Source organism: Stegastes partitus, unplaced genomic scaffold (assembly GCF_000690725.1).
Source record: "Stegastes partitus isolate 25-593 unplaced genomic scaffold, Stegastes_partitus-1.0.2 Scaffold1572, whole genome shotgun sequence".
Classification (NCBI taxonomy): domain Eukaryota; kingdom Metazoa; phylum Chordata; class Actinopteri; family Pomacentridae; genus Stegastes; species Stegastes partitus.
The window spans coordinates 115,193-134,814 of NW_007579303.1; the positions used below are offsets into that span (position 1 = coordinate 115,193).

The 19,622-nt window shown below is 41.9% G+C and overlaps 1 protein-coding gene across 2 annotated transcripts in view; it reads left to right on the plus strand.

Moving 5' to 3' along the window:
• Window positions 1-18,309, plus strand: part of ptprja (protein tyrosine phosphatase receptor type Ja) — a 41,371-nt gene extending 23,062 nt beyond the window's left edge. For both annotated transcript variants that reach the window (XM_008300660.1, XM_008300661.1), the window contains 27 exons: window positions 160-423; window positions 2,558-2,815; window positions 4,188-4,451; window positions 4,568-4,837; window positions 4,951-5,205; window positions 6,486-6,746; window positions 6,828-7,085; window positions 7,431-7,694; window positions 7,779-8,039; window positions 8,123-8,377; window positions 9,025-9,303; window positions 9,402-9,665; window positions 10,038-10,301; window positions 11,337-11,483; window positions 11,656-11,851; window positions 12,680-12,792; window positions 12,890-12,977; window positions 13,060-13,104; window positions 13,202-13,210; window positions 13,297-13,384; window positions 13,569-13,659; window positions 13,848-13,924; window positions 14,108-14,242; window positions 15,723-15,839; window positions 16,380-16,540; window positions 16,632-16,767; window positions 16,844-18,309. In XM_008300660.1, the coding sequence (XP_008298882.1) occupies window positions 160-423; window positions 2,558-2,815; window positions 4,188-4,451; window positions 4,568-4,837; window positions 4,951-5,205; window positions 6,486-6,746; window positions 6,828-7,085; window positions 7,431-7,694; window positions 7,779-8,039; window positions 8,123-8,377; window positions 9,025-9,303; window positions 9,402-9,665; window positions 10,038-10,301; window positions 11,337-11,483; window positions 11,656-11,851; window positions 12,680-12,792; window positions 12,890-12,977; window positions 13,060-13,104; window positions 13,202-13,210; window positions 13,297-13,384; window positions 13,569-13,659; window positions 13,848-13,924; window positions 14,108-14,242; window positions 15,723-15,839; window positions 16,380-16,540; window positions 16,632-16,767; window positions 16,844-17,002 (4,979 nt within the window). In that variant the 3' untranslated portion in view covers window positions 17,003-18,309. The remainder of the gene's footprint in view (window positions 1-159; window positions 424-2,557; window positions 2,816-4,187; window positions 4,452-4,567; window positions 4,838-4,950; window positions 5,206-6,485; window positions 6,747-6,827; window positions 7,086-7,430; window positions 7,695-7,778; window positions 8,040-8,122; window positions 8,378-9,024; window positions 9,304-9,401; window positions 9,666-10,037; window positions 10,302-11,336; window positions 11,484-11,655; window positions 11,852-12,679; window positions 12,793-12,889; window positions 12,978-13,059; window positions 13,105-13,201; window positions 13,211-13,296; window positions 13,385-13,568; window positions 13,660-13,847; window positions 13,925-14,107; window positions 14,243-15,722; window positions 15,840-16,379; window positions 16,541-16,631; window positions 16,768-16,843) is intronic.
• The last annotated feature ends 1,313 nt before the right edge of the window (window positions 18,310-19,622 follow it).

Consider the following 19,622-nt stretch of genomic DNA (forward strand, 5'->3'; position numbering starts at 1 on the left):
ACAAACACCTCCATCACAAGTAAGTCGCTCTTTTATTCATTTGAAAATGCACAGTTGTGATAAACTTCCTCCTAAGTTTCCCCGTTTACATTTGGCGCTAGAAAAAGCTACAACGCTGGAAAAACCACGCTGATTTTGTTCTCGTCGTTGCTTTTGCAGAACCTGCTGCAGTCGTGAATCTCAATGTCGCCGAAGTCACAACATCAACCGTGTCTCTGAACTGGACCGAACCAGAGGGCAAGGCCGACCGGTACAAAATCCTGTGGAGTTCAGGAGGAGATACCTTCAACACCACCACCACGAATGAAACCTTCTATACTATCAGCGATTTAAGCCCAGGATTCCAGTACAACATCACAGTGGCTGCTGTTGCTGGAGAGCCGTCCGTTGAAGGGGAGGGAACCTCAAGAACAACCTTCACAAGTAGGTTTCAGTTTTTAAGCACTAAGTGGGTTTTAGTCTTCCCAGTTGGTGACACTTTAGTTCAATTGCTCTGTAAGTATTTCGATGGTACAACTGACATGAATGTATTCTAATCTGCTCAGTCTCAGCATTAATTCATGCAGGTTTTCATCAATAATAGAAGAACTGTGTACGACATAAAGCTCCTGGATCATAGATTATAGGGTGTACGATTATGGGTCCAAAAGGTATTCAGACAGAAACACATGAAGTTCAACAAAATCATGTAATAAATTGAAGGAAATGCTTTGCAAATAATGACTGGCTTCAACCCAGAAACACTGGAAGAGAGTCGGTATCTCACTCCCACTTTTACTGAAGCCCCCTCCAGCTCTTCCTTATCATTTAACTTGAGTATTCGGAAGCTAAATGCAGGTGTGTTGCTTTGTTAGCCTTCAAAACTCTTTGGCTTTGTGTTATTGCCCAGCTAAATTACAAAACATCCAATGTTTTGGTGTATTTGGCTGGATCTGAGCCCACACCATGCGACTATACACCTCTGCATTCATTTGTTTGGAACCTTCGGCACTGAAAAGTCATCAATAAACGCCAGTGTTTCCGTCAACTCTTGCGGCCACAAACAGAAGCACCAGCTTTTGACTCTTACCTTGTGTTTGGTTTTTGTGGTGAATCTTCTGAGGTTAAAGTCACGCAGTCTTCTCTTGATTCATGACCATCCTGGAGAGCGTTTTTGATGATTTGGTGCGAGTCAAATGGAGACACCACAGAAGGAAGCAAATCAAAATTGAACAAAGTTAACAAAAGACAGGACAAACAACAGAAGATGGTGAATGTCCAACTAAAGGTCTGGGGGATAACTAAAGAACTACTCTAAAAAAACAACCAGAAAAGGGTTCATAAAAACACAAAGCAGGTGTGCGCATGAAGCACCATGAGCTAAACAGGAAGTACCTGAGGGAAGCTGACAAGGTACAAAAAGCAAAATGCACAAACCAGGCAGATAAGAGGAACATGAGGAGAACCAGGTAGCCTCACATCAGGGCAGTAAACAGGATGAACTGGTGAAGACATGAGACTTTATAGACTCAGGGAACGAATGGGGAGACAAGACATGTGAGTCACAAGACGCAGGTGAATCAATTGAAGAAGGATGGAAAAGGAGACAAAGAGAGGAAGTAATACAACAAGAGACACACCAGTACAGGGGATTTCAAAATAAAACAGAAAATGGACAGAACAAGGCCCAAGAACATGACAGTAAAGGGTTTTTTTTCCCCACTCTGACAGTTATTTTTCTGGTCATCAGCAAGAAGGCTCGGCTCTCTATCTTAATCTAAATCGAATCAGAATCAGAATCCTTTTAATGTCATTGTACCAAAAAAAGTACAACGGAATTGGGTGCAATCCCATTCAGTGCAAAGAACAACTAGAAATTCACAAACCGTGCAAGATAAAAACAAGACACCAAGACAAATGAGACGTCTGTGGAGCCTGTAGATGTATATAAAACAATAAAAAAGTGACAGTAGGTATAAAATGGATATAAAAATGTGAGTGTTTGCAATAGCAGCGAGCAGCGGAGGTACCTGAGAAAATGCTTGTGGCAGATTACACCTGAGTACATGTGACGTACTGCAGACTGGGAATGGAGCGTATCAGCGTTTGTGGGAGTTCAGAGTGGTTTTGGCTCTGGGTGAAAAAGCAGTTTTTATTAGTCTGTTGGTTTTTGTCCTGATGCACCTGGAGCGCCTGCCTGAGGGCAACAGGTCAAACATATGGGACCCAGGATGTGAGCTGATGAGGTTTCTTGCCCGACTGAGGCAACTTTAAATAAACCCTGAGCCACATGTGACATCTTTTTTTTTGCATAAATTAATGCTGAAATGGCACACAGTTTCCAAAAATAAATGAATAAAAAGATTGTTAAAGTGTCACATTTAATTTTTAGAGTGATGATAAAACACCAATATGGACGTAAACTTACCTAAAGTAAAGCCGAGACTTCACACTTACTTTAGAATCTATTGTATGTACTAATGTACTGAAGATGAACAAAAATGAGCAATACGTGCCTTGCAGTACGTTTTAATTATGCTCTTTCAAACCTCGTATTTATCATTTCCTTTTTGCACAGGGCCTGAAAAGCCAGAGAGCATCACCGCTACAGAGGGAACCGACAACTTGATCATCCGCTGGACTTTGCCGAGAGGGAGAGCTGTTCACTATGTGGTGAACATCTCAAATACAAACCTGATGTATTCGAATTCCACTCAGACAGAAGACCAGACGGCCCGCTTTACTGGTTTATATCCTGGGAGACTCTTTGATATCACAGTGACCGCCGTGGCTGGAAACTTCCAAAACACGTCTGAGACATCTTCGTTCGCCACCGGTGAGCTGGTCGGCTTTCTTTATTTTTTGTTATATCTAGTAATGACAATCAACTTCAAGAAGGTGGATGACATGTCTGCTTTTTGACAAGACAGTTATATATTAGTGAAAATTAAGGAAATAATGGAAATCGTTAGCTTTTCATATTTAATCAAGCAAACATTTGACCCTTTTTTGAAACTGTGCCTACAGATAACTGTAGGTATGCTTGAGCACAACCGCAAGGAAAATATCGGTGATTTATTCATCAATAATATAAATAGACGTAATATTCTTCTATTGGAAAACTCTTGGCTTCGGGAGCGAGCATCCCCTTTAACAGAAATAATAATATTCACCAGTCTCTGACATCATGAAGTTTCTCAACACTCTTTCCTGCATTTAAACCTCAAATCCCCTAAAAACACTTGGTTGGATTCAAATTAATTAAATGAAATCAATCTTTTCATAACGAGGTTTTCCTCCTCAAAAGCTGCCTCTGGCCTGCATTAAACATATCTGCTATTACTGTGGCTGAATATCTTTAACTCATCTGTCCTGAGCATAATATTCAAAAATGTCTCTTCGCCTGCATGTTCATAGTCAAGCTGTGTTTGTTCTTTTTGGATGGCAAAGCATTTTTCTTGGCGTGCCTCCCATGCAGGTCAAAGAGCGACCTGCACATCCTTTGATGGAATTTCGGGGTTCTTGCAAACTTATTTTTTGCATCAAACACTTTGCTCGTGGGCAGAATTTGCCGGGGCGGTCCGTCAAATTGACAGTTCTTTGAAATCTACACCACTACTTCTATCCCACTACTATCAATACAGTAGGGTGAGTTATTGCAAGTGATTTGGAGGCCTTTTAAAATGATAACAATGATAATAATAATAATAATCATCATCATCATCATCATCATTATTATTATTAAAAGATAAAATAAATTGCAAAAAACCTGTAAAAAATACCTTTACAGGACAATAACGGTAAAAATATATATAAAAAAATAAAAATAAAGACAGTTCAAGAAAATTAAAACTCATTTAAAACCAGGAAAGGTTCTCTGGTTAAAGTATGTTTTAATAAAGGATTTAAAAGACTTTGTAGATCCTGATGACGCCACACATTTCAATGTAAAGCTTCATCTCACCATCGACACTTAAGCTTGAAACCAGGATTCTGATTTTCTACATTTTACGGGGTGATAAATGTACTAACTTTTCCCTTTTTTTGTTCTATAGTTATTTAATATATAAAAGCAACAATAAATGTCGATTTTGTGTCACTTCTTTAAGCATATGACCTTCATCAATAAGCTCAGTTTCAAAGAGAATAAAACTTTTGCTTTTCCAAACATGTAAACAACACGACTGAAGTGTTTCTGTGATTCTTAGCTCCCACTCCTCCTGGTCACATCGTCATCGATCAGCCGACCAACTCCTCTCTCCGTGTGGCGTGGACGACTCCTTCCATGATGGAGGGCGCTCCAGACATCAGCTACCGCGTCACCTACCAGCCCGGCGACGGTGAACTACACACCGAAGTCAGAGAAGTGGAGCTTTCTCCGCTCGCCTCTGGAACCTCCTACAATGTCACTGTGGAAACTGTCGGACCCCAAAACTTGAACAGCACAATTGTCCATAAATCTGCCTTCACCAGTAAGTAGAGCAGAGAGAAACCCGACGGTTTGGAACTGAACACTGCATGTATGATCAATGCATCATGTGTGATTACTTTATGATCAACTTCTCCCTCTTGTTTGTTTTTCTTTTAGGGCCAAACCCAGTGCTGAACCTCGAAGCTCGCCCTAAATCTACCGCTTCAGTAACGGTGAGCTGGACAGATCCACTGGGAGTCCAGCCGTATTACCAATACTTGGTTGAAACCTACAATGACACAGGAATGCTCGTTGACTCAAAGACAGTCAACGAAAGCAGCACAGATGTAACTGGTCTGGAGCCGGGATCCAAATACGACATCAACGTCACGACAGTCGCCGCCCCTGGAAGTAAATCCGACGTGGAACAGACGTTCAGTTATACAAGTAAGGAAGCATTCATGGGTTCTGTGCTGTGTGAACTAAACATCTCAAAACTACAAAATACCATTTGATGATGCTCTTTGGTCTTACGTACCCTTCTGCTGTGTTTGCACCAGTACCCAAAGCGGTGACCAACCTCACAGCAGAGCATGTGAACACGACGGCCATCAGGTTGACGTGGCTCGATGACCATGAATCTTCCACCTACCAGGTGGTGGTGTTCCTTGACGACTTGGTTGTTCGTAATATTTCAACAGCGGCAAAGACTTACACCTTCGGCGATCTGGAACCTGGAAACGAGTACATATTTAATGTGTGTGCAGTTGTAGCAGGGGTCAAGTCCACAGTGGTATCCACATCAAGTTACACAGGTACGACTCAATTATGCTTCTACAGAGAAATTTGTAATCAATGCTGCTTTCCAAAGGACACAGTCTTGCACTAGGATCACTTTAAAGCGGTGCGCAGCCGCCCCGGCTTTCATAAAGTTGGTGGACTTGCCAGAGAGAGAGAGAAAAAAAATTATTAAAACCCAAGCACCAGAGGCTGATAAAACAGCTTTTGGTCTCCTGCATAGGTCAATCTTCAAACATCCTAAAGCCTACAGGTTCCATAATAAGACTCTGTTGCCTGTTTAATGCCCACACATTGTAAACTCTGAACCTGCTCGGTTTGGAACAGAAGCTCTCGAATGAAAAGTCTTGATCCGAAGCAGAAAAATAACCCTCATAATGTCATTGGGGTTATTTTTTTTGTTGTTTTCTAACTTTAGAAAGGTCCTTCCAGAGCCACAGAAGAAGGCATTATTCACCTGTTTTTACACACCGAGTGACGAATAAACCAAAACTTTATGTATGAAATCACTCACAAGTGACAGATTTATAAAATATAAATCAGAAATGCATTTTGAACAGAGTGCAGTTGAGTTTTGATTGTATTTGTTCTGCTCAATTATGTATATTTAAGTTCATTTAACCCTTTAAACCCCACGTTTCTGGGTGGTTTTTTTTCTTCTTTTTACTGCAATATAAAGTCGTCTATGGAAACAGCACAACCGTCGCTAGAATTCTAAAAAATAAAAGCCTCCTGTGCAGTCACCCCAAATCAGGAAAAACTAACAAAATAAAAGCCATGTTGTCAATACTGGAGAGAAACAGCGGCTCTACATACTATGAATATTATACTCATTACAGTTTTACTTTGCTTCCACGCTCGTCTCCTCTGTGTAAACTAAACCAACAAGTTCACCTTAAAAGTCCATGAATTTTTATGACAAAACTGTCGATCACAGCCGAGTCGATCACGGCTTTTCAGTTGAGCCGAGGATCACAGAATTTTTTAGTTTTTTGCAGAATGTGTTTGGATGAAACTTTTTATTTTTTGTGATGTTTTTTTTTTTTTTCAATGAGCCAAGCGATTTTAAATAAAGATCCTGATTTGAAGCTTAGATTTGATTAAGTTCTCTAACGTCACAGATGTATAGTTCAAGGGTGCTGGGAAAGTTGAAAATCTGAGGATTCTTTCTGTTTTTACAGTTTCTTGACATAAATGGTGAAATTTTGATGATTTCTCAAAGATAACCTTTCAGACCTGCTGTCGGGTATCAGGGTTCAGAGGGTTAATGTGTGTTTATCACATTTGTTTCCCCCAGTACCCTCAGCAGTCTCTAACCTCACAGCCATCGGAAACACAACCAGCCTGTCAGTGAGCTGGACGCCCGGCTCGGGGAACGTGTCCTCGTACTCGGTCCTGCTCTACAGAGACTCGCTGTTGATCACAAGCGCCACAGATCTGAGCGCCGAGACTCGAGACAGAGTGTTTACGGACTTGAAACCAGGAGTGCTCTACCTTGTGAAGGTGATCGCCAAAAGTGGACGCTTGGAGAACCCAGCAAACGTTTCCAACGCAACCTGTGAGTTACACTTTGACTCATAGAAATGCCTGTAGTGTTTGAATTGACTACTGATCAAACAGCTTTCCTTCTCCTGCTCAGTTCCCAACCCTCCCGGTCCCATCACGGTGGTGTCTCAGACAGTCAAGTCCATCAACTTCACCTGGCCCCTCCCGGAGGACATGGATCACAATCAGTACAACTTCAGGGTGTCCAGCAGCGCTAACGTCTCGGCTTTGATTCAAAACAACTCATTCCTGCTGGACGATCTCTCATCTGGAAGCCTTCACAACATCTCTGTTGTTACCGTCGGTGTGTGGAATTATAGCAGCACAGCGGTGACGGCAGCAACCTACACCAGTGAGTAAACACACACCAAACACATCTTACACACACTTTAATCCTAGTCTTAATTCATGATAACAACCTTGATGCACTGTCAGATGGATTCAGGTATTTATAGGGATGTAATTTACCTCCATAAAAAGCCAGATCGGTTGGTTGCATCAACTTAAGGACATTCAAAAGTCTGAGCACATAATCACTGCACCATTTTGACACCCAGATGTTTATTTGGGAGAACAGTTAACCCCCTTATGGCTCTGTGATGAACCACAGACACTATTTGTTCCACTATCTGCAGATGTGTTACAACACTGACCTCTTGTGTTCATCCTCTGTATCTCATCTGTGTCTTTACATCAGGACCGTTTTCTGTCACTAATCTGAGTGAGACAGAAATCACCACAAACACCGTGAGGCTGGCGTGGGAGCAGCCGGAGATCAGATCGAACTACACTTATCTAGTGCAGGTCTCCAACGGCTCCTCTGATGTTTTTTCCAAAGTGGAGTCGACGAACACTTCAACAGTCACTCCACTCGTCTCTGGGAGCAACTTCAGCTTCACCGTCACTACGCGGGCAGCAGATGGCACCGAAGCCGACCCTGTCACAGTGTCCTACTTCACAAGTACGCACGGTTCCTCCAGTCAGACATATTGTCAGGATGTGGAAGTGAACGTGTGCGTAATGTTGCTTTCTCCCGTGTCTGCAGGGCCGTATGGTGTCAGAGGGCTGGTGGCTGAAACCTTAAACACAGAAGCTATAAACCTGGCTTGGATGAGACCACTTGAGTACAGGACTGACTATAGGTATCGGATCGAGACGACGGGCTGCGGCTCCAGCACCATAACCCTTACAGAAGAAACGGCGGTGATCTCAGAGCTCACCCCAGGAACCAACTGCACCTTCTGTGTTTCTGTCATGGCAGCAAACGACATCACAGGGGAAGAAAACTGCACCTCTCAGTACACGAGTAAGACTCTTACCTGTGCTTTCTGTCCCGCTTTTTTAAACTTTGAGTGTTGCTTTATTCTTTCTTCCTCTTCACATTGACAGGACCTGAGATGGGACATCCCAGCATCTCCAGCTGGGGCTCCAACAGCTCAGTCCTGGTGAATTGGACCCAACCTCGGGGAAATGTGGAGTATTATAAGGTTCATCTAAATGATTCTCTACAGTCAGTGCAGCTGAGCTCCACCGACACCTCCCACCTGTTTGACGACCTGTCGGCTGGAAGATTTTACAGCGCAGTTCTCATCACATGCAGCGGACCATTTAATGCATCATCTGAAGTGGTTACTAATGCAACGTGTGAGTATCATGAATATGTTAGATTCTTAAGAGTTAAGTGGTTTTGTATTAGGTATAACTACTCATATCATTATTAAAGTTGCCTTTGTTAAGTTTTTATACATGTCAAGATGCTGTAAAAATGTACTTGAGTCATTTTTTGCGATTATTTTTTCTTCTGCACGTTACCAGAAAACTGGTGATTCGCTCTCTGATGTTAGTCCTAAAGCACCTGTGTGCAGTAATATAAGAAAAAAGGTTTCACTATTGAAATTCTTTAAAGTCAACAGAAATATTGTACGTTTTTGTTGTGCAAAAATCAATTGAACAAGCACACGAACATGGGCGGCTGTGGCTCAGGTGAGCGGGTTGTCCTAAGGTTGGTGATTCGATCCCCGGCCCCTCCACAGTCGAAGTGTCCTTAGACAAGACACTGAACCCTGAAGTTGCCCCCAGTGGCAGGCAGCACCTTGCGTGGCAGCTCTGTCGCCATATGAATGTTTGTGTGAATGGGTGAATGAGAAACACATTGTAAAGCGCTTTGGATATAAGTGCAGACTGTTTACTTTCACCAGCTTACAGTATGATCCTTTAAATGTGCATATTGTTGTGAGAAATTCAAAGTATTTCAGAATGATGTTACTCAGCTTGTTGAACCTGCCCAACAGTCCCCAACCCTCCTGGACCAATCCAGATCCTGGCTCAGACAACCAGCTCCATTGAGTTTAGATGGGGAGACGCTCCTCTGATGTCTGGTGCGTCTTTCTACTACCAAGTGACTAACACACCATCTCAGAGAGGCGGAAACGTCACTACCAACACCACCACCGGCACCAGTCATACTTTTGCCTCCCTGCCTTCTGGGACTTCCTTCAACTTGTCCGTGGTGACCGTGGGTGTTGGGGGCTTCGAGAGTGGAAGGGTTTACAGCGAGATGGTCACCACGAGTAAGGAGTTTATGTTTGTACCCAGCAATGTGCTCCTCTTTCACCTTTACTGTCTGGAATGACATTCTGTATCTCTCAAATGTCTTTCAAAAAACCAGGACCGCAGAGCGTGCAGTTTCTTACGACGACCTCAGAGGAGACGAACATCACAGTCAGTTGGACCCAACCTGTTGGATACAAGGACAGCTATCGTTACAATCTGACCTGGGAGGGATCAGATGGGACCAAGAGTTCCGAACTTATTCAGGAAACTTCTTTTACTATCCACCCCCTGGATCCTGGTAGCAGATATAACATTAGTGTCACCACTGTGACCTCTGATGGAACGGCGGGTGCTCCACGCTTGATTTCCACCTGCACAAGTATGATCATAGCAACCTAATTCATTCCTTGTATATTTATTTCTGTCAAACATTTGAACTTAAGTTTGTCGTTCATATGTGCTCATATGAAAAATGTGAGAAGCAAACTTGTTCTTTAGGTTAGAATGAGTGTTTCTTTATGATTCTCAGATGTCAGCTGAAGATGTCTAAAACAATCTGTGATGTTTTATTTAATTGATTAACAACTAAACCCTCTATACACTTAAATGGTGTTGCTGACAACTGGACGCCATTTTTCAAATAATCAAAAGACTGATAAGATGCTTTTCTGTAACTTTCAACACACCTGCATTCATGCTTTTGTCGTCCTGTTCTGTTTTTCCTGACGTTTCTTTCTGTTGGATCCTGCAGGGGCAAGCCCAGTGACAGATCTAACATGTAAAGGCCCAAACAATCCAAACGCAGAAGTCATCCTGAACTGGACCAAACCCAGAGGCCAGTACTCTGGTTTCTCTATCAACATAAACACAGACACCATCGACAGGAAGGGCACCTGCTGCAGTCACACTGTTTCCGACCTTCGCCACAACACCAACTATACCCTGACTGTGACGACTCTGAGTTGCGGAGGAAGCAGCTATCCTGTGACTATTTCCTGCAAAACGGGCATCACAAGTAAGACGATAAACTCTGTGGGCTATATTGACGTAAGTGTAGAATGTAATAATAATAACAGTGAGTTTTTCAATCCAAGTGTACCTGCAGGAGAAGCTACGGTGGCCGGGAAGTGCAAAACAAATCTACAAACTCCCGAAACACTTTTACAAGTAAAATCAACCGGAAAGGGAATGCACCAACTCTGGGATTGAACAGGAAGTGGTGACGGGGAGCGACCAGTAAGAGCTGTTATTGTCATCTATGGAGGTCATGGTGACCCAAGACGGACAGCAACCGAGTGATGCTTTGTGACGCGGCATTGTTTTTCGTGTGATCAGTCTTTAGAATTTTAAGATTGTGCAGACCAGACAGAAGGACCAGATTTGCTGCAGCAGTGGATCAGATATTACAGATATTATATTAGATATGAAACAAACAACATTTTTAGAGCCCAAGCTCTAGTGGTTTTCCAGTCATGTGGCTTATAAACAGCCAAATCCTGAACTGTTTTGGATTCCAAAGTCCATTTGTGACTCAAACACACTGTATGAATCTAGGAGTGGTCATTTCAACAGGCTTGAACATGTATGTGCCACTGGGAATGGAGAGTCATCCAGGAACTCTATTTGTGGCGATGGTTCCAAGCCAGAAGGGGGGAAGTGAAGTCAGCCCAGTTGCAAACATCACAACATCCTCCGCCGTGAACTCCATAAATGACAACAACAACTCTTATTGGCCGTCACCACTTCCGGTTCAGTCCTAGAGTTGGTTCGTCACTTGTAAAGTTGTTTTGCACTTCCAGGCCACCGTAAGAAGCTCATCATTGAGATGAGACCATTTTTGCAGGCTGATTAAAGACGTGGATTCCTTTCAGATGCTGATTTAATTTTACTTACGTGTCTTGATTGGTCGACAGTTAATGGCATCCACTTTATGTTTAGAACCATCAAACTGAATTTAATCTATCGAATGCTCCTTTATTGTCTTTATAGTTTTTCATTTTTGTGGTTTTTAAAAATGTTCTATTCTCTCCTCTGTGTTTCTTCTTTAAAGATCCACCCGCTCCACTGTGTGGCTCACTGATGGTGGTGGCTGATGTTCAACACAACAGGTTCTCCCTCAACATGAACTCCAACGTGCTGAACGACCTCAACGGACCGATTACAGATATTGGAGTGCTGGTGACAAGTAATGTCCCTGGTGGGTTTGTGTAACCGGGTTACGCTGTTGTGTTCGATTTGTGTCAAACTGTTTATATTGTTCCATGAACAATTTTGGTTTATTTACAAGATTTATTTACATAAATGTTTTAAAAAAGTGTTGAGAACTTTGAACAGCCAATTACAGTTTGTGGTAATCCCCGTCCTTCCAGATAACTCCTCTAATTTGAAGCAGTATTTGGGGAAGACTTATTCCGAGTGGAGAGCTGAGACGACTCCGGTGTACCTGGCAACAGTCGTCCCCAACATCGCCCATCAGATGAATGATCAGGACTTTGTGGTCATAGGAAACGGATCCCAGTGGAAAGGCTACAGTAACGGTGTTCTGGACCCCAAAGGACGATACCAGTAAGAACGCCAACCAGGCTGTGTATAAAACAGTAGCTGATAGCACACTATAAGAACACAACAGGAGCGCTGCAAATATTTGCAAATCTGAATTTAGAATTTAGTCGTTATTATTGCATTTTTAGTCGCTGCATGTTTAATGATTTTAATCATTTTGTTCTAACAGATTATGTTTGCATCTCTGTGTTAAATTTTACACAAGTACGGTTCAACGTAGAAGTAATGTAGTCGTTCAAAGGTTATAATTTAGAATCATTTAACATTTAAATGATGCTGCACATGAGGCTGCAAGGTGGAACAGTGGTTAGCATTGTCGCCTCACAGCTAGAAGGTTGCTGGTTCGTGTCCCGGTGAGGACACCCTGGATCTTTCTGCGTGGAGTTTGCATGTTCTCCCCGTGCAGCGTGGGTTCTCTTCAGGTTCTCCGGCTTCCTCCCACAGTCCAGAAACATGTTGAGGTTAATTGGTGATTCTAAATTGTCCGTAGGTGTGAATGTGAGTGTGCTTGGTTGTCTGTCTCTAAGTGTAGCCCTGTGATAGACTGGTTACCTGTCCAGGTGAACCTGCCTTCACCCTGAGTCAGCTGGGATAGACTCCAGCCCCCCATGGAGGATTAAGGTGTAGAGATAACAGATGGATGGATGATGCCGCACATGAGTCTGGGTGTATTCACATCTGTTGTGTATTTGCTGCTTTCTGACACATTAGAACAATCGTCTTTAAGATAATCAGTGACACAGATTCTGAACAAAAACCAGGAGTCTACTGTAAGATGTTTGTATGTACCAAATCATTGTAAATCTTTTAACTGAGTGTTTAATCCTGCAGATATGCCATCGCAATATTCACCAGTCTGAAAGCGGACGGCAACCTTGTGGATAGTAGCAGCTCACTGGTCTCAATAACAAACTTCTGTTCTGTCACCCTTGATAGTGACCCAGGTACCATAATCAGAATCAAACTGAACTTCTTTACTTATCTATGAAGTGCTTGTATGATGTGAGCAGATGCTTACTGGTGTCTTTGTGAACATGCTAGCTGTCATTGCCATCGCCATCGCAGTCCCACTGAGCATTTTCTGTATTCTCTTCATCATCCTCATCGGCTTCATCGTCTACTGGAGAAGGTTCGTCATCGTCATCAACAGCTATTAAATCAGAGTGTGTCGGATCAAACTCTAAACTCACACTTTATTTACTGTCCTGCAGGATTGCCAAGAAAGACACGTCAGACATCCAGATTCACTCCCTGAGGTGAGGTTGTCGTTTTTACCTTGTCAGTATATGCTTGGACTAAACAGACAACAACTGCTTCTCTAATCGTTGTTTTTTTTCCTCTTTGTTTTTCCAGATCCAAAGTGTAAGTATGAATTTGTTAAATCCATGAAGTATGATTAATGTAGTTTTCTGGACAAAGCTCATAAACTCTCGTCTGAATTTGAGCAGAAGTGTAGCGGTGAGGGTGGAGGACTACGAGGCGTACTACAAGAAGCAGAAAGCAGACTCCAACTGTGGATTTGCAGAAGAATTTGAGGTGAAATATAAACTCAAGGGGCTCCTTATTTGTATATTCAAAACACGCTACCGTTGCTCACACTGTAGTAGAAATGTCTGACTCTGTAATGATGTAATGTAAAGAAACAAATCAGGACAGTTTCATGAGACAAGTTGTGGGATTTGCATGTGGCTGAATCATTTTGTTTTTCTTTCTTTTAAAGGACCTGAAGATTGTTGGTACCAGTCAGGCCAAATTACACGCATTGTCTGTGGAGAACAAGCCCAAGAACCGCTACAACAACGTGCTTCCATGTGAGTCGCTTCAACGAACCGCCTCCGCTGCTTTCACCGATAACACTCCTCATTCTTTAAAACCACATCGCTGCCTGTCATTCTCATTTTTGCTTGGGCAGCTAAACCAAACTCGTACATCATCTGCAAAATATCCCTCCACGTTTGTGTATTTTTGCATTTCATTTGCCCTCTCGTCCGCCTCCCAGATGACTCGTCTAGGGTGAAACTCTCTATAATCCACGGAAGCCCGTATGACGACTACATCAATGCTAACTACATGCCGGTGCGTACTGACTGACAGTCTTTACAGCAGCTCTCTGCCTCCATCACTGTCAATAAAAATCCCACCGAACGACGTAACAGCTCATTCATTTGCTTAAACTTGTTTCACCTTCATCGACATTCAGAGCCTCTCAGGGAACTGAACCGGGCGGCTCTTCTCTGTGGCTGCTGTTTCGTTTGACAGGGTTACATCTCCAGGAAGGAGTTTATTGCAGCTCAGGGTCCTTTGCCCACCACAGTCAACGAGTTCTGGAGGATGATCTGGGAGAAGAACGTGCAGACGATGGTCATGCTGACGCGCTGCAACGAACAGGGACGAGTGAGTACAAACGCCGGAATGTAATCGCTAAAATAACCATTTTAAACAACCATCATCAGCATTTCTGGTCAGATATCAACCCGCTGAACCCTCAGCAATGTCTAGGCGTCGTTTTTTTTTTTTGTTGCTCCTGCCACAGTTTTATTCTCTTGTTTTTTACTGCGAGATAAATTCCTTCTATGGAAACAACCTAACCGTGGCTAGAAGTTGAGATATTAAATGTGTTTTTTGTGCAGTATGATGAAGTTGGTTCTCAAAGTTTTTGAGCCACGACCCCAATTATAACATTAGTTTATGTTCGCGACCCTCCAATTTGAATTCTTAATATATCACGAGTAATAACTTTGTTGTTCATGCATTACTGCGTTAAAAATTAATGTGTTCATTCCACAGATTAATCTCTTTACATTAACACGAATGAATGAATTGAATTTATTTCAAACAAATGAAAGGGAAAAAAAAACATAAAAACAAAAGAAAATTATTTTAAAAAGAGCAAAAAAAGAATAATAATATTGCATAATCAAATTATAATATTAACGAGTCTGAAAAAGGAAAGGGCAGAAGTACACATTTATGTACTATTACACATTTATTTAATAAATGTCGGGTTTATTTTTATTTATTTTATTTTGCAGTGATCTGGCGACCCTCCTGAAATTATCTTGGGACCCCCATGGGGGTCCCGACCCCCAGTTTGAGAACCACTGCCATAAACCATAAAAAAAAGGAAGAAAAACCAAAACAGTTGGGTTTTTAGACGAGACCAACAGAAAAAAGTCGTTTTGATGAAACATTAACGACTTAAAGCTTTCGGATAATTTTCTTAATAAAACTCTACGTTACACATGATCCACTGATGGACTGTTGGGAAGTTAAACATGCGGGAATTCTTTCTGTTTTTGCAGTTTCTTGGTCCAATAAGTGGCACCATTTTAGTGTTGTTGTTGTTGTTGTTTGTTTGTTCTTTTAAAACTTGCCGCTAGTTTTTGAGGTTCAGACAGTTAAGGGAGAAACTTATATCTTAAAAAATACATTAAATTAATAATGGTTAAAGCAAAACAAACAAACAAACAAAAAGAAAGAAATCTGGAATTGAGTTAAAATCTAACTTTTTAACTAAAAACAAACACTTTGGTTGATTTATATTATATTGCAAATAAACCAAAGTGAAACTCTTCCCCGTACATGATTTATAATTTGGATATTTGTGTGTGTGTGTGTGTGTGTGTGTGTGTGTGTGTGTGTGGCCCGTCCTTACACATATTAATGCACACTATATGGTTAAATTATTCATCAGCCTTTTGCTGCACTCTACAATCATTTTAACGCTCACCAAAATGTGGCCTTGCTGCTTTGAAGACAGTTTTAATCAAGTTGGAAAGTATTCTCATAATATTAAAGATCTTTGGATTGTACTATATTACTTGTACTTTTTATGAATGTTTGTCGCGGCTGAAGTTCTGTCCTCCTCTTGCAGGTGAAATGTGAGCAGTACTGGGGTTCTGGCACCAAGCACTTTGAAAACATCACTGTGAGAACAACCTCTGAAATACCACTTGAAGACTGGACCATCAGGGACTTTGACGTCAGAAATGTAAGATCTAAAAATGAGCAACTCTTTTGGCTGCAGGTCGTCACCGATCGCAGCTTATTTAAAACCTCCAGATCAGAACATGAGTCCTACAGCTTTACTCAACATTTGCCAATAATCAGCTAAATGTGCAGAAATATTATAGCACTGTGCATATTTTGAACTTCACCTGTGACCTGTATGTGTCTAGTTTATGTAGACGGGTGACATGTTAACGGGAAAACCGGCACCCATTCCCCTACAGTGTCCCCGTAGAGGGATGGCTCACTGCAAATCAAATTAAAGTTGTTCTAAGTGACCTCCTTTATCCTGTGATGACCTGTTTTTATCCTGGAGTGGAGAGGGAGTCTCTCCCAAGGTGACAGCACCCCCCATCGAGCCACCTTGCAGCCCCCAAACCAAACAAAATCCATAAAATAACAGTGAATTATTCCAAAAATTAGCAGTTAAAAAAACACAGTTACAGTGAAGGAGCTCTAACCTATCATGTCTTGAGCGCTCATGCAGGTATTCACAGCTGTGCACTATTTATTTACCCTGCAGGTGAAAACAGCGGAGACCCGTTCCATTCGTCACTTCCACTTCACAGCGTGGCCAGATCACGGCGTACCGGAAACCACGGAGCTCCTCATCAGCTTCAGACATCTGGTCAGAGAGCACATGAACCAATACTCCAGAAACTCTCCCACCGTGGTGCACTGCAGGTCTGACGGAAACACATTTGATTTTACTGTTTCAGAAATGACAAAATAAAACGTTGCCTGATGTTGTTTCTGTTTCTCGTCTCGGGGTCAGCGCCGGCGTGGGGCGCACGGGCACCTTGATAGCCATCGACCGTCTGATCTTCCAGATTGAGCGGGAAAACATCGTGGACGTGTTCGGCATCGTCCACGACCTGCGCATGCACAGGCCCCTCATGGTGCAGACGGAGGTGGGAAACAGTCACGTTCTCTGTGTGCTTTCTGTGAATAATCCTGCAGCTCACTCTGTACCTGATATCCTTGCAGGACCAGTACGTGTTCTTGAACCAGTGTGCCTTAGACATCATCCGGTCGAGGACGGGCACCAACGTGGATCTGATCTACCAAAACACCGCTGCGCTCTCTATTTACGAGAATGTGGAACCAAAGAAAGGTTATTCCAAAAACGGATACCACAATCCTTAAACCCGGGAAGTCGTCCATCTCTCTCTCTCTCTCTTTACATGTGAGCAAGAAACTGAGCAGACGTTTGCAAAGGGAACGCTTCTAACAGATTGTATTTATTTCTGCCGCGCCGTTTGTTGAGAATCTTCTGGATTTATTTTGTGATATTTATTTGTCTTTGATGAAGGAGCGATGTGTTTATGGAGATGCAATAGTGGACGTAACCACTGACCAAACATAGTTCTGTCTTAGATTATAATTGCAGATATGTTTTTTTTTACATTGCTCTGTTGTTTTTATAATATCTGTCTGCTTACTACTGTGTATGACTCACTGATGATCACACGTTTGGCTCAGGAAGTACGTCGGATGCTGTATAGGTATTATTACGGACACTTTTGATGTAATTAACCGATCCGTTGGAATTGCCTTGTACAAAAACAAATGCTGGTACACTGTGTGCCTTTTTTTTTTTTTTTAACAACCTGTATGCTCTAACACCACTAGGTGGCACTCTTCTGTTTTTGTTTTTAACATGGGGACTGTTATGATATGGTAGCCTATTATTTTTGTAGTCTTCCACCAGTATGAACTGTGCAATGTGTTTTTAATAAGGTTGTGTCTTTTGTATGTGTATGCACTGTATTGTGAATAATGCACTGGATGCATTCGTCTTCCACACTGTCCACCGCAGAGATGTTTCTATCGGCTGATTGCGTTTCGGCCAGTGCTTTGTGAAGCTGTTTGTTTCACCCACACGTTAATAATTTTAACACTTTAGCTCAGGAAGTGAATGAAAGCCGGCAGGTGTGGTGTTAAGAATCCACACTGGACCGACCGGCGTGTGTTTAGCAGAACTTTAAGAGGCCGCGTCCATTGTTTAGTTAATGTCCTTCTTTTCTACTTTTGTACATTCCTCGCAGAAACTGTAAAGTTGTGCCACTTCCTGCTGCATATCTGATCCATCTATGGACATTTCCTGTGATGTTAAGAAAAAAGAAAAATCTCCAGGGAATCACAAGTTTTATTTTCAACTTCTAAAGGGCAGAATTTTCCATGAGGCAGGTACGTTTTTTTGTTTTTTGAAGATGCAGCCTGATATTTTTAAGTCCATGTTATATTTTTATTATGTCATAATGTACATTAATTGATTTGAAGCACTTCTGCTCTCTTTTTTAAAAAATGGAAAACAGGAATTTTAAATAGACATCGGTTGTTGTTGATATGCTTTATAGGATGCTTGCTGGTACAATGCAAATATGTAAAAGAAGCAGGACGCCTGTCGATATGTTAAATGAAAACAGGATTAAAGATGTTTTTACGTTGCAGCCTCAGTCTCCTCTTTTACTAGAATCCCCCCGGCTTCAATTACAGCTTTACACTTGACAGTTTTGATTGCTCCACTCATAATTTTTGTAATATTTTACATGTTGGTATCATGACTAAACATAATTTGGGCACCGATAGAGTCATTATGCAAACAGTTTCTGAGCTGCTCGAGTCAAACGTGAAGCTCAGAAACGACACAACGCTGCTGCAGAGGAGGGTTGAGCTGGCACACCTCTGCATTATTCAACTTTTGCAGGTAGCTAAGTGCACCCCCAACAGATGAATAAATAATGCTATTTCTCTTTCTTGGTCCGCGAGGAAAAAGCTTTTTACACAGACTTCAAAAAATGTTTTACAGCTCACCACAGGGCTACCGTCGGGGGGATTTCTCACAATACGGAGGTGTTTTTGAGGGCAATCATTTCCACTCCCAGCATGGTGGTAATATAAGATTCTGCCAACATGTCGGCTTCAATAAGTCTGATATTTCTATAGCCTGATGCAGTAATGCCTCCCCCCCTTCATCCATCTCTGCCCTCCACTCCTCCACGTCATCCTTGCTTCATGTCTCTCAGATCCACAAGTTGGATATAAAAATAGCTCTGGCATTTCAATACCTCTTTCTAGTTTCCTATACCGTGAGTCGCAGGGGAGGGGAAAAAAAAAAAAACGTACACAAAGAGCTGCTAATCCAACAGGGAATCCAACCTGCAAATGCAAAATTAAAATAGGACAAAAGATAACTGGGTGATCCAAATTTAATGATGAGCTCAAATCCTTACGTGTAAATCCACCATAATGGATTACACCGGGATGTTTTCTGTCTCTGAAGAGAAACACAAATGAGGATGTGTGCCCTGTTTGGTGGAAAGACGACCACACAGCTGTGCAGACGCGTTGCCTCGACCTTCAAGCTAAGACCTGACTCCCAGACTTGTCAATATAAGGAGTGTGTTTGATATTACTGTGTTATTTTACACACCATTGAACATCATTCAGTCCAGGACAAGACACAATAAAGGTACAATGGTTCAGCAGTTTAAGCATAAAAGATGAGAAGAAGGTGCAACTGTGGAGCCAAAACCATAAAATACCACATATATTCATACATATTCACTGTGATAATCTAAATATGTGCTAATGTTCACTCTTTTAAACAGTTAAAATTAAAATTCTTCATCTAATTTGTGCTTTACTTCACTACTTTTCAGAAAATACTGTCCATTTAATCCATTTTAGTTTGATTTTTATACATTTATCAGACAGGTACTCCACATATTGTTGCACAGACAAAACAATAATGATCAGATTA